General features: G+C 36.4%; 1 protein-coding gene across 3 annotated transcripts in view; it reads right to left on the bottom strand.

Moving 5' to 3' along the window:
• The window catches only part of LOC142341437 (leucine-rich repeat-containing protein 71-like), a 38,205-nt gene extending 24,543 nt beyond the window's left edge, over window positions 1-13,662 (bottom strand). The window contains exons 1-8 of one of the 3 annotated variants that reach the window (XM_075392375.1): window positions 13,564-13,661; window positions 12,735-12,823; window positions 9,220-9,359; window positions 8,763-8,789; window positions 7,909-8,113; window positions 2,069-2,219; window positions 1,170-1,241; window positions 709-868 (exon numbers count right to left, since the gene is read on the bottom strand). In XM_075392375.1, the coding sequence (XP_075248490.1) occupies window positions 709-868; window positions 1,170-1,241; window positions 2,069-2,219; window positions 7,909-8,113; window positions 8,763-8,789; window positions 9,220-9,359; window positions 12,735-12,823; window positions 13,564-13,631 (912 nt within the window). In that variant the 5' untranslated portion in view covers window positions 13,632-13,661. Of the gene's footprint in view, window positions 1-708; window positions 869-1,169; window positions 1,242-2,068; window positions 2,220-7,908; window positions 8,114-8,762; window positions 8,790-9,219; window positions 9,360-12,734; window positions 12,824-13,563 lie in introns of all 3 variants that reach the window. The other 2 variants (XM_075392377.1, XM_075392376.1) reach the window with 2 other exon arrangements.
• Window positions 13,663-14,551: the final 889 nt, after the last annotated feature.

Here is a 14,551-nt window from a genome sequence, read left to right as displayed (position 1 = left end):
TTTCTCACTCTACTTTAAATTTGGAGCGAAAAAATTTCACGCCGCAAAACCACTCGCTTTTTCACTCCATTTCCTGTTTCGGCGTGACTAAAATCACCACTCCAATTTGACTTCAAAAACCATGAAAATGTGTGAACAGATCTTAAAAAAAGACAGCGCCCCAATACAATTCAAATTTTTTGAATTGTAAAAAACCAAGAGCACCGCAATATAGCTTCGCTCAGCTTACAGCTTCGCAGCTATAAAAAAAACATAACCGACTAACGTCGGGCGAATTGCTCTCAAACGACCGGCGAGCGGTTGGCTTCGTCAGTAGCTAGCCACGGGGGGGGGGGGGGGGTGCACTGGGGGCTGATGGGGGCAACACTGGGTTGGGGGGGCAACAGCGCGGTGGGGATGGGGGTCAACGGGGGGGGGGGGGTTTCTCAACCTCTCAGAACCGCCCTTCACACCATAAGTATAAGTCTCCAAAACAGTTTGAGCTGAAACAGAGCTGAAAGGCTCTAAGAGCACTTAATGCCCGCTGGGTGCTACCTGTTTATCCCGTTTTTGAGGACGAAAAGTCAAAAGCGTCAGACGAAAAATCGGTCAAGCGAAAAATCGCATAAAAAAAGACCAACAGGACTAATATAATTGCTACAAACTTCGTTTGAGAGCAATTAAACAGTGAAAAATATTCAGGTAAACAAAACCATAAATAGTTCTTACATCGGTTAGATGTTGCACGCCTTGTCCAGTGATGCTGTTGAAAGCCAGATTGAGCTTTACTAGGGTCTGATTCTGGTCTCTAGGAGTGCCGAGTGCATATCCGAGGTACTTCGCACCGAGATCTGTGATTCTATTGTTCCTCAAACTCAAATTCCACACTCTGAAAAAGTTTTCAGCATAATCGATTTAGAAAAGCTGGAAAAACTACCATCAAAAGCTTATTTTTCATGAGACCAAACGCGAAAAGTCGCAATTGGTTCAATTATTTCAACATAAAATTGATAATTGCTGACGATTGTGGACAATTTTGTAAACTATGAGTATTTAATTTAACCCAACTGTTAAGCTTTTGAAGAAGGATCACCTGTCTCTTCTATTTATGCACATTAACAATAGAGCTCTTTAATTGGTTCAAAAAGGGCGCTAGGGTCCACTGAAAGTTCGGAGTGATGGTGACTTACTTGTTGTTCTCTCCCATGATGAGTCGATGCCACTCTTCTCCATACACAGGACTTCCTTCTACGTTCAGAGTCCTGAAGCGCACAAGAACGAAGTGAAGCAAATCAAGTTCTAATAAGAAAATATGACGGTAAAAATTACAGAGGGAGTCAAATGGTCAAAATTCTGATTATGCATGGACAAAGTAAGGATACGATTCCCAAACGAAATTACAGAAATCCGTCAATTAGTCGTTTTATCTCTCTAAAAACAACTCAAGACACAGTATATTGAGCTTAGCCATTTAGCTTAATTATGTCTTTTGGTCTAATTTGGCTAATGTTACCAAAAATCCAGAATGACTGCCCAATTTTTAAGCCCTTACAAAGTCACCCTGTGGCAAAAAAATCTCACTTTTGACGCTTTCTCAACTTTTAACAAAACGAGATCACCACTACGTTCAACTTCCAGGCAGAAATTTTCCCTTATAAGATTATCAATTCAGCCATAACCCAATCTGTGTTCTCAACATCGTAAATTTGAAGGAGTTAATGATATCATTTTGTATTTTTCTGCATCAGGTAGCGATCAACCAAATTCGGGTCCACAAAAAGCAGGGCTGGTTCAACAACTCTCAAAATTTAACTAGTGAATGGTTATAGCATTCTTTGTCAAATCAAACAGTTGTTGATGAGTTTGCCATTTAAGGTAATCTGGCATTGTATATTCTTCTTTCCTTTTGGATAAATTCATATGATACTTTAACGAAATCAGGTTTTGAAAATGACCAGAAACCTTTCACGCAGGACTGATTTTGATAGGGGTAAGATTTTGGGGATAATAATAATAAATGCGAGCAATAATCATATATCTACCATTAATATATGGCGATCTTAAAGAATTGAATATTATAACTACTAACTTGAGATTAGCACACTCCTGGACAAGAGAGCCCAAAACCTCAAGGGTTGAGTCTGTTAGTCCCACATTGTACAGAGTTAAAAATGTCAACTTCTCTACTGCTGGCAGTGCTTGTTTGAAGATTGTCATCATTGTATCGTCCACTTTCCAGTCTGAAACAGAATCAATTTCAAAGCTCGTGAATTCTTTGAAAGCTTAACATATTTAATATAGTTATACAATTGAAAATCGTACAAAGTTTATGGACCACTGAAATGATTAATTAAAAAAACAAGACATCACATGCAAATCGGACAATATGCAAAATTGGCTATTACATTTCAAATGCTTTCAGATTTTTCTGTTCAAAATCAGTAGCTTCTAATTGTAACCTCATATTGAACTTCACAACCATGAGAGCCAATGCTGATAATATAAAGGCCAAAAAAGATTGATGTTGATATTTTGCTGCTTATAAATTCAACCGCTGTCTGATTGAACCCGCAAAGTAACGAACCAGAGCTAAATTAGATCCTTCAAGGACAAAATACAAAAGTTTGTATAATTGTGCAAGGAGATAAGAAGCAATGCATTATATAATTGCCTCACGCTAACATATACTATTACGTCAAACAATAAGACAAAAACCCAAGAATTAACAAACTTTGCTCGCGAATTCCTTGCCTTTTTATTTTGATTTTGTGTCTGACCTCCAACCAAGCGGACAAAACTTTTAGAATTACGCTTTAGGAAAATTGAACTTAAGAATTGTGTCCAACAAATTCCTTCGCCTATTTTGGGCCCTTATACAATTCAAACATAACCGACTTCCACCAGGCAAACAGCTTTCAAACGACAGGCATGGGGCTCTCATTTGTAGCTAGTGGATGGAAATGGCAGCATGATCTTTCATATTTTATTACCATAATCTCATAAAACCCTCATCAAACGCTTAAAACTTTTTGTTCTGGCAAAACATTTTGAAACTGTTGCCGTTTCCATCCATTAGAATATGACCTTCCTTTATTGGTCATTTATAACCCTATAGGCCTAAAGAATGCTTATAGAGTTAAAAAAATCCTTCTAGTCGACATTGTTTAGTCCACAGAATTCCATTAACAAAACTTTAGTACAAGGCGAAAAGACACAGCTCAATTTTGTTTATTATTTCTCAATTTAAATAAACTTCGAATTTGGCCTAAATATCATTCTTGTTAATTGTAGCTCAAACTTAACGCTTGTCTTGGTGTATTAAAAACCTGATCAATACAAGATCTTAAAAAAGTAAAAAAAACCAACAAAACTAGCATAAAATCCCACATGCCTAAGATTTTCAGTAGTAGGCATAGCTGTGTAGTATTTATTACGGGGGACATTGCATGTTTTAAGATAGGGAATAACCATATAAGGAAGGATAGAGGGGGACATGGGATGAAGTTTTCGAGAAAAAAAAATTTTGGCCAAAAAGTGCAAATGTCCCCTCTATCCTTTAATTTATGGTTATTCCCTATCTTAAAACATGTAAAGTCCCCCCGTAATAGTTACCAAACAGCTATGTCTACTACTATTGTCTTAATTAAAAAGTAATCAAAAAACAACAAATCATATCAACAGACAGAATACCTGAAATCAAATTGATATTGTAATTATAATTAATTGTTAGAATGAAGGGTAATGCACAAATCAGCGAATCGTGCGACCGTTATCATTCTGTTTTTATTTGGCAAAGCTTGAACTCGATGCAGTGCAACAAGGCTTCGAATATGCCATATAGCAGATATGCTGCTAAATATTAAAACTAACAAATGCAATTCATCGAGGTTTCTGAAACCTAGAACAACTAATATAGCTTTGACTAAAAGCACAATTGAGTTTTAAATTACTTGACCAACAATTTCTTTAGCCATTCTGTCAAATTGTCCCATTTTAAATAACTTTGATGATATCATCGGAGAGTCAGTTAGCGTCATTTCAATTTAATTTGTAACATTGCTTTAGATACAGTTGTAAATGACTTTGAAATCAAATCCAGCCGAAAAAAAAATAACTGACATTCCGTACACAAATTTTAAAAAATAACATTTAAAAGAACTTAAGATGAATAGGCTAGTTTTCCTGTCACTCAAAGACAAGATTGTTAGAACAAAGGGTAATACATAGATCATTGAACAATGCGACCGTAATTATTCCAATCATATTTGACATAATTTAAACTAATTGCAGCGCAATCAGTGCTCTATATAGTCAGATTAGAGAAAATGATAACTTAGTGATGAAATAAATAAACTTTAAAAATTGCGCAAATATCTGAGTTTTGTATTCAAATGCTTTTAAGTCAAATAATTTCTTGTCGGTGATATAAAAACCATTACCTTTTTGAGCAAATTCCTTTAATTCACTTAGCATAGAGAAAACTCGCATGGCTCATCATGCGGTGCAACCGCTATCAATCTGCTAACATATTTTCAAAAAACGAACTACTTTCATGTCACCCTTCCAAGTTGTCAAAGAAGATTAATGAAAAAAGATCCTCAATTTCGATAAAAAAAACACTTGCAAATATAGTCTGCCATATAGTAAGTAGTACATCTCTAGCTATTCCTTAGCCCTTTTCCAAATCCAAACTAGACAAAAGAAATGGCCATACATACCTGGAAGAAACTAAATCAGTTCTAAAACATCATAAGAGTATTAAAAGTTTGTATGGCAGTTTCTTTTTTTTTACTATGAGTGCAGTAAGGCTATATAAATTTGCCAAAAAAATTTTTTATCATTCATCGGAATTACTTTTGCGCCGAAATGAAATCTGATCAGCACACTATTGTGTTGTTGTTGAACATACCCTTACATTACTGCAGTTGCAGACGATCATTATAGATTTAAGCTAGTTTGTAGATAACTGCCCCACAGCTCAACTAGCAGTTATTAACTTGAAAGGTAAATTTATTGCACAATTTGTACGCAAGTGGATGTTCTAACAGCATTTGAGCAAATATCGCTAGCGGTATAAAAATTGATTTTTTTTTTCGCAACAAACCTTAATCAAAAATATAGAATGAGAACTGTAATATTTGGAACAAAACCGACTAACGTCGGGCGAACTGCTCTCAAACAACCAGTGAGCGCGTGGCTTCGTCAGTTACTAGTTACGGTTTAGTGAGGCTAGCTTTAGCTTAATTGAAAGTAATTAATTAAACAAAGAAGCACGGATCATACCAAAAAAAGTGTCCTTAGACAGATTCAACCCACATTTACAATGTCACTGACGAGTGGGACAATCTGACTAATTGCTCAAAAACCAGGCCGCCTAGAATTTTACTCTCGTTAGATTGAGAAAAAGACCTAGTGGATATTATTAAGATCAAATTTGACAGTTTATTATTGAAGCTGACTTTCTAAACATAACCGACTAACGTCGGGCGAGTTGCTCTCAAACGACCTGCGAGCGGTTGGCTCGGTCAGTAGCTAGCCACGGTTTAGTGAGGCTAGCTTCAGCTTCATTCGACTCTGCAACTTTTAGTTTTCTAGCCTTGTTAGTAAATAAATCAAAAACTGATATTTTTGAAAATTTGCGGGTGGAGAGGGTCAACGGTTGGGGTGTCTTCAACCTGTAAGAACCGCCTCTTCACACCATAAGTATCAGTCGCAAAAACAGTTTGAGCTGAAACAGAGCTGAAAGGCTCTAAGAGCACCTAATGACCACTGGGCGCTACCTGTTTATCCTGTTTTTGAGGACGAAAAGTCAAAAGCGTCAGACGAAAAATCGATCAGGCGAAAAATAGCATAAAAAAGACCGACAGGACTAATATAATTGCTACAAACTTCGTTTGAGAGCAATTAAAAACAATTACTACAAGCTTCAGTTGGGAGCAATTAAACAGCTTCTTCCAGTGCATAAACTCCGTTACTTTTATTCTGTTTAAGTAAAGGGCAATGCATAGTTCATAAAAATATGCAACCTTTTTGTTTATACATGCACCATTTGAACTCACTGCACAGCAGGAGGTCCTTGAAAATATCAAAACTTTTCTTCGTCAAAACTACGAAAGATTAAACTTTAAAATATGGGGTTGCACGATCCCTTCTACCGATTTAGGCCAATTTGATTAAAAAAACCCAGATCAACATTTTGGTAAGCGTTGGTCCAAATAAATTGAGAGTCCAACAAAGTTGAACCCCAAGACAGTGAAATATTTTTCTGTGGTTAGATATATTGACCTTCCAAAAACTACCTACCCACTCTAATACCGGAGCGAAGCGAAAACAGTAATTAAAACATTGCCTTACAGATTGTAGAAAATGCCAGCAGGAAATAAACAATTAAAATAACAAACATAACCGACTAAACATCGGAAGAATTGCTCTTGAACGACTAGTGGGAGCTCTAATCAATTGCAGCCTGCTTCAGTCGGGGGGGGAGGAGCCTAAATGGGACTAAGAAGTTCTATAGAGGGCTTCAAATAACCACATTAGAGGTTAACATATACGACTATTAAGATTTAAAGTAAAAAATGACACCAGTTTCGGCGCACTTTTCATTTGACTTTTAGTATTTAATTGCCGCCAATTGAGTTCAGCTGCTTGAAATTGTGATTGAGAGGGAATTTTAGATCACGCGAAATGCAAAAAGTCAAGGGCGCAAAAGTCACTCGAAAAGTCAAAATTGTCAAGCGAAAATTTTGCATAAAAAAGACACACACGTTTACAATAATTGCTATGAACTACGTTCAAGAGCTATTAATCACGAGAGAGGAATTTAAAAACATAACCGACTAACGTCGGGCGAATTGCTCTCAAACGACCGGCGAGCGGTTGGCTTCGTCAGTAGCTAGTCACGGGGGGGGGGGGGGGTGCACCGGGGGCTGATGGGGACAACAGCGCGGTGGGGGTGGAGGAGGCAATAGTGGGGGTGGGGGGTCAACAGGGGGGGGGGAGAGAGGTGTCTTAACCTCTAAGAACCGCCCTTCACACCATAAGTATAAGTATAAGTCTCCAAAACAGTTTGAGCTGAAACAGAGCTGAAAGGCTCTAAGAGCACTTGATGGCCGCTGGGCGCTACCTGTTTATCCCGTTTTTGAGGACGAAAAGTCAAAAGCGTCAGACGAAAAATTGGTCAAGCGAAAAATCGCATAAAAAATAGACCGACAGGACTAATATAATTGCTACAAACTTCGTTTGAGAGCAATTAAAAACATACTTGTGAGCACTTTTTGGGCGAATATTGTCTTGTTATAATGAAGGGTAATGCACAGTTTAAAAAAATATGCGACCGTAATCATTCTGTTTATATATGACACAATTTGAACTCACTGCAGAGCAACAAAACTTCGAAAAGGTCAATTTAACAGAAAATTTTTTGCTGTCACAGAATGGCCAAAATATTTATCAAAACTTGAAGAAACACTATTTTTCTTCTGGATTTGATCTCCAGAATGAATTCATAATGAATTCCATTTTCGCAAAAGCGTAAGCAGTAACAATTAGTCAAGGAACAGGAAACTTGCTAAAAAAGAGAAATACCGAGAAAGACAGGAAACTTGCTAGGCCTTCATGCTCGGAGGGCAAATACCTTTAAATTAATCATTGACAAAACTCGGAACAATTCTGCCCGCTCCAGTTTTTTATTTCCCCAGTTACAATTTTTGTATGATTATATAGCACGTTACTATGTTTAAAAAAATAGCACACGTGCACCTCGAGGCGTAAAAATTATATGCCCACTAGGCTGGGGGATAAAATAGTTCCAAAGACTCCAGTTTCGGGAAAAAAGCATGAGAAAATGCGAGTCCAGCAAACGCAGACATTGCTCATAGATTTGTCATATTATCAACTGTTACCAAATTTATACTGCAATGCACTTACTCCTTACAAATATCTCTTTGACAATGGCCTTTTTATCATTGGGATCCGCGTCTACTTGCACGACTGGCTTCATATAATCGTACTTGCTCCTCAAAATGTACGTAGTTGGTACAAACACTTCGCTCTGTTCCCCACTCGTGCCTCCCATGTCTGCCTCGTCAGTTGCAGCTGTCACGTTGGTCGCTGTCGCGTTCAAATCAACAGCCTACCAAAAGAGCATTTACCTTACATTGTTTATGGATATTCCAATGGATTTCATTTCACGTTGCACACATTTCAGTCAGCTTATTGGAAACTGGACAATTTTTATTTGGACCTCTCTCAATTTGCAGCATTTTCAATTCCACCAATACTGTTATATTAGTTAAAAATTCTCAACAATTTGACGAAACAACCAGAATTGATAGTATGATCGCATTTTGTAGAAAGATAGTTAACTTAGTTCACTAAATGGAACAAAATGAGCAAAAAAACAGATTTTCAAAATTCACAACGGCAAGTATTTATTTGTCTTTTTTGGCTCTCATCCAGCAATCTCACACTTATGTTTCTCAAATTGAGCACAAGCTTTAAGTACTTGAATTATGCCACTATTCTGCACGTCTCTCCAGGGACTTTGACAATGATACAAATCATAGCCATGGCACCTCAAATTAATGGGATAATTTTTTTTTTCGATTTCAGTCGTTTTAATGAGATCAAAAAATAATTTAAATACATGGCAGTTAGCAAATTGAGGGAAAATATTTCAAACAAATTAAACATCAAGTTCTCTTATTAAAAATCACGTTATGTCGAATCATCAACCTGGTTAATACTTATTGACAGCATCATCGTGAATGTTAAGGACATACCTCGACCACTTGCTTGCCCTTTTTACCCTGCAAATGAACAAATTATTAATTTAAGACTGCTAGACTAGAATTATTCAGTTTTCAGACGTTTTGTGTCACAGAAATAGATAAAATCGAAATCTGCAAAATTGCAGGTAGGTACGTTAGAATTAGCAGCGGACAAATTAGAACATAACTAAACATCCTAAAATTAGATCAAATAATGATAACAGAAGTCTGAGTAACGAAGCCGTCCCCAAATGTCAAAATTCCAGTTTCTCGACAGCTTATTTTCAAACATTTCACCTGGTTTAAAAATCCGTAAAAAACGCTCATCAACTAGACTTAAAAATACGTCACATTAGCTATCTAAACTATTATACACAGTTATAATGATGTAAACTAGAACTAAAACTGCTTCTCCACCAGGATGAACATTAAAAAGTTCCAACGAGAGTTTTTAACTTATGAAACTAACAGCTTTGTTATCCTGCCCCGGGGGTGGCTGTTGTCCGGGGGGCTTGGCTCTCACGACCACAGAAGGGATCTCGGACATTCCAGCTCTTCTGCACAACTCTGTGAAGTCTGTGTCTATGTTCCCTGTGCAGTTATAGGGTTCTAAAACATCAGAAACAAACATTGAATATATTCTGTTTCAAGTTTAAACGCAGTCTGCGTTGAGGCAAAAAAAAGCTGTTGAGAGAAACAAAAGCAACAGCATTAAGCCATCAATCCTTTCCAAGTATTTTACCGAACGAAAGCCGAGTACACCACCAATCACTTGTGAAAGCGATACTCAAAACACACACCTCAGAACTTTAAAACTTGTCTTTAAAACCTGTACATTTTGCATGCATTTCGATTAGTTTTCAGCACTTTGCAAGATAAACAAAAGAGATTGATGCAATTTTAATGATGGTTAGTTCAACTACAGTCTCTTTTGCTATTGTAAAAATGAATTTGCTCATAGTTTTCTAATCTAAAAAAGCATAATCCTAACACATAATCTAGAAACGCTGGTACTCACGCCATATTAGGTGTGATTGAGAAGAGAAAATAAAATAAAACGCACCATGTTTAGAAAGTTATAGCTAAAAATCTTATCAACATAGACGGCACATTCTCAGAAAACAGATATGATAGAAACTGTCAGGCCCTCTGCTCCTATCGATGAGTTCTGTCTACAAAATTACAAAATACAGATAGAAATGTTCGAAGTTTTGATTGTGATTAAAATATCTAAACTTGAATTAAATTTTATTGTTCCGACCTCATGTAGGAACTCTATGCCAGTCTGGCTTTTCTGCTCCGTCATTTTTGACGTACCTAAAAATTTATCGGAGAGTTAAAAGAGCGGCATCATCAGAAAAATATTGCTGAGAAAATTATTTCCATATACAGGATTGTTTTAGTTCTGTTTTTACGATACAAAAAGGTTATTAAAAATGAGATTTTCCATAAATATAACGGAAAATCAGTAACTTTCTCACATTTTCTGCAAAATCCATCAATTTGAAACACAATAATCTCTATGTAGGTGTTTCCCTATCAATATACAGAACAATAACCCAAACAAAAATATTTCAAGACAACCTATATATCTTAACTAGTGTTGATTAAAAATTGTTTTAATAGAGCTGAAAGAAACAGACAATGAAGCATTGTCTTTTTGTTTATGCTCTATTAAACCAACTTTAATCAACACTAGTTCTTTTAAGATATATACGTGGTCTTGGGATAATTTTGAGAACCCATATCTTTACTTTAGGCTCTAAGTTCTCATAGAAGAAAAACCATTGCAGTTCAAACTTTTCTCGCAAAACGTTTCGACCCCAGAAAAAGTTGCAAATTTTTGCTCAGAATCCGTTTCGCAGAATTGTTTACAGCCATTTCCAAACAAAATTCTTTAGTAGTCAAATACAAAACATGTCCCAATTATGACAAAAATGGCCAAAATTATTTTTTTGCTCTACTCTTTTGTCAAACATTTCTAATTTGTTCCAATCAGAAGGATCAATATCCAATGCTGACAGTTTACTGGGTGAAAGTCAAGGTAAAAATTTAGTCGTTTGATCCTAGGAGGAGATGCATGTCTTGCAGTTACTAAAAACAGCCGGCAGATTGCCGGGAAATAGCAGCTTGTGGCCTTCCATGAATTGAAAAATCAAAGAAATCAGATAGACAGATTGACCAGACTCTAACACTCAAGAATTAGGGCATCTACGTTTGGTACTACTTAGATGCACACTATTGATCTTTAACTAGTAAATGTTCATAAAATTTAAAATTCATTAAGTGAGTTCAGAAGTCATTTTTTAATGAGGTAAGTCACGCAATAGACCAAAAAGCAGAACAAATGAAGTCACGAACACAAATTTTACTAATGACGACACGTACAAAAATGAGGTCAACGTAGACAAATTTTTGCAGAGCAGTAGAAGCACTGAAATTGAAAAAGTCAATTCCAAGAAGTCAGATCGCAAGAATCATCGACAAAGACGACGAAATTTAACAAAATAACGATGTTCCCAATAATAGCCGCAATCACTTCGCGCCATTAAAATGTCATTTCGTATCGAAAAAAATTTTCATGTTCATTTTAACGCAATTTGATCTTCAGTGGTTAATTTTCTTTTACCGCATTTCCAAGAACATCTAAAATAACTCTCTGACAAAAAACATTTCGTTGTTTTAACCTTCCGACCTTCATTTAATCAATGGAGTTTCTCAACGACTATGAATAGTTATACTTTCTTAAGTCCCAAAATGTCAAAAAACCTATGAGTAGTCAAAATTTTCAAAATCCCTTTTCTGCTTTACTTACAAGGTAAAAAAAAAGGAAAACTTGCTGTTTAGAGAGATAAGAGCAGTATATGCAAACGCACATTACCGAAATTCCTTGTTTTTGCCGAAACATTGTCAGAGCTTCAACTCATAACACAAATTTTTCAGCTAATAAAAACATCAAAGACACTGAGCTAGAACATTCTTCTTTTTGTATATCTCAATCACGCCACGTTTTGTTCAAAATTGCATATTTATTAAATTTTAAGAATCGTAAGCTACACCAGTGCAAATTGAGCATATAAGTGGGCAAACTTTTCGGTTAGACCATAGAAGCCTTAAGATATGTTCTTTGAAAAATTCCGATACCCAGTTACAGCTTACAAAACAGGAGTACCGAGATAATAAGCTGAGTATACTCCAAATGGAAATCACCCCTCATAAAAAAAGCCATAATTTTTTGTCATACACCAGCCAGAAATTTTTTTCCATAATTTTGTAGGCCCGACACACAGCAAAACAACTAACACAGGCAACAAATTGTGGGTCTATTTCGACCAAGTACAAAATATAGTACCAGTATTTTTGAAAGTTAAAATAAATATGTGTTCCAATAAATTATCAGCATATCGCAATTTGCTTCTCTAACGAGCAAAATGGGGGTTTAAATGAGACGTTTGTAATTTTGGGAATCCTTTCAATTTTTTAGAGCAGTCGTAGCCGCAAGATCCCACAATTTTTACATCCGGTTGCTTAATGCTTCACAGAACTAGACTCTGACTTAAAAATATAGTTATTTAAAGGTTGAAGAAGTTTAAACATAACCGACTAGCGTCGGGAACCGACCTTCATCAAAATTTTGTCATCAAAACACTTTCACTGAATCGCGCACTTAGAGACCGGTAAGGCTCTAAGAGAGCTGCTCGGCCACTTAATGCCCTCCGGGCGTTATCCCGTTTTTTAGGTCGAAAAATCAAAAGTGTCAGCCAAAAATCGCATTAAAAAGACCGCAGCACCAACATAATGGCTACCAAATTCGTTTGAGAGCAATTAAAAAACCAACTCCATTAATTGCATCAAGGGAAAAAATCCTGGGTCAAAAAATGCTATCCAAATCAGTGTCAGACATCATTCGCAGGCAGGCAATTTAAAATTGAAACTTTGTCTTTCTTACAGTGAAAATTAAGAGAGAAGCTGAGTTACTCATACCTGGTGTTCTGGAAGGGTCGTCGTCTCTGTTATCTCCTCCGGCTTTCTCTTTCCCTTTTTCTGGTTTCTTTCCCATTTTTTGAAATTTTCTGAAAAGCAGAATTACAAAAGCCAATAAATCCAGTTTTCATGACAATCTCTTGCAACTGCCGCCATATGGCAATCGCAAGAGAGCTAACTGAGCAATATTGCCAATAAAGGAATTGTTCGCCCTGAACAAAATTTGTTTTCGTTAGCCTGTATGAACAAACTGATGCGTGTTTATGAACTGATCACGACTGTACTGATTATTTATAGCCAGGTGAGATGTTTGACTTGCCAGCACTGTTTGGGTATACCATTATGAAAGTGCAAAACTTGGATCTACCCCCTTATGACCCCCGCAGTTACATACCGTGCTCCTGGGCCGAGGAAGCATAAAATTGAATGCCCACAGCTGGGGGGAAGGGGGGTTTGAGAGAACTATAATTATACATGAAATTATCAACCTTAGATAGACATAGTGCTATTCATTAGTGGACTGGGAGACAGAAACAGTTTTTGGATGGGAATTTGTGAATTGAATCTGCATCACAACTAAGATGACGTCAGACTTCTTCCAGGATCACATGACGCTTAACAAAAATTTAAGGAAAAAGTTTAGTTAAAATGTTAAAATTGGATCTTTCGCGTTCATCAACCCCCCCCCCCCCCCCGGTGCCGCTGGTTGCAATTTTTTGCCACCCACAAAAGGGTATATTCGCTAGACACACAGCTATGTCACAACGATTTACAATGTAATGACGTTTGGCAGGGCGAATCACAGAAAAGATCCAAAAAATGACCAAACCTCATGCAACTGAATGCAACAAATGCCTGAGATCCACTGCCACTTGCTGGAACTCGCACTGCAGACATTTGCAAAAACAATCTAGACCAGTTGAAATTTAAAATAAATCCAACGTTATCAAATATTTTTTGTGGAAATTTCAAGTTATGCGAATAGAAGATGGTAGGAATGTCAGATTTGATTCGAATTCGCAATATTTTTCGAAAAAATTACAAAGTTACGAATTAAATATAGAAAAATGTTAAAATAAGTGAAATGTCCGATTTGCGAATGGTAATCACAAATTCAAAGAACGGAAAAGAAAGTCAAGCACGTCAATCAAGCTAAGCTTTCTTTCAATCCGGATTTAAACAAGTATCGTATTGTTGTGTAGTTTTGAGAGGAAATGCGCAAATAAATGGATTTATTATAACAGCAGAAAATAGAAAGATCTCGATGGTCTTGATCTATGAATTATAAATGAACAATGACGAAAGTGCTCTAGAGTGATATGAAAAGCTTAATTGTTTCAGCTTTATACACGGCGTGTTTTATTTACATTGATAGAGGTCCCAACACAAACCATATTGTTTCCCAATCAATTATTTACAGGTGTTGCAATATTTGGATTAAAAAATTACCTCGTTAACTGATTCTTTGTTAATCCACTTTGCGCATTATGATCAGGTTCAAAGCAGAATAAAACCAATTACGCTTCAAGCATTGCAAGAAATTGATATTGAACACGACCGAGCAAACTCTACTTCACTATAGCCTGGAAAACGATTTAGCGTCACAAACCATAACAAATACGTAAATTGAGAACATCCCTCTCAACAATTGGTGAATATTGGCTGATCTTAGGTCCCATGACTCTACATATGCATAAGTAGTAGTAGTAGTAGTAGTAGTAAAAGACTTCAATTGACCAAATTATGGATTTTAATACAACACATCAGAAAGATCTATACATATGGTACAAACAAGAAATTAATCTATAGCTATTACA

Source organism: Convolutriloba macropyga, chromosome 6, assembly GCF_964194025.1.
Source record: "Convolutriloba macropyga chromosome 6, txConMacr16.3, whole genome shotgun sequence".
NCBI classification, from domain to species: Eukaryota; Metazoa; Xenacoelomorpha; order Acoela; family Convolutidae; genus Convolutriloba; species Convolutriloba macropyga.
This window is presented reverse-complemented; position numbering and strand designations above follow the sequence as displayed.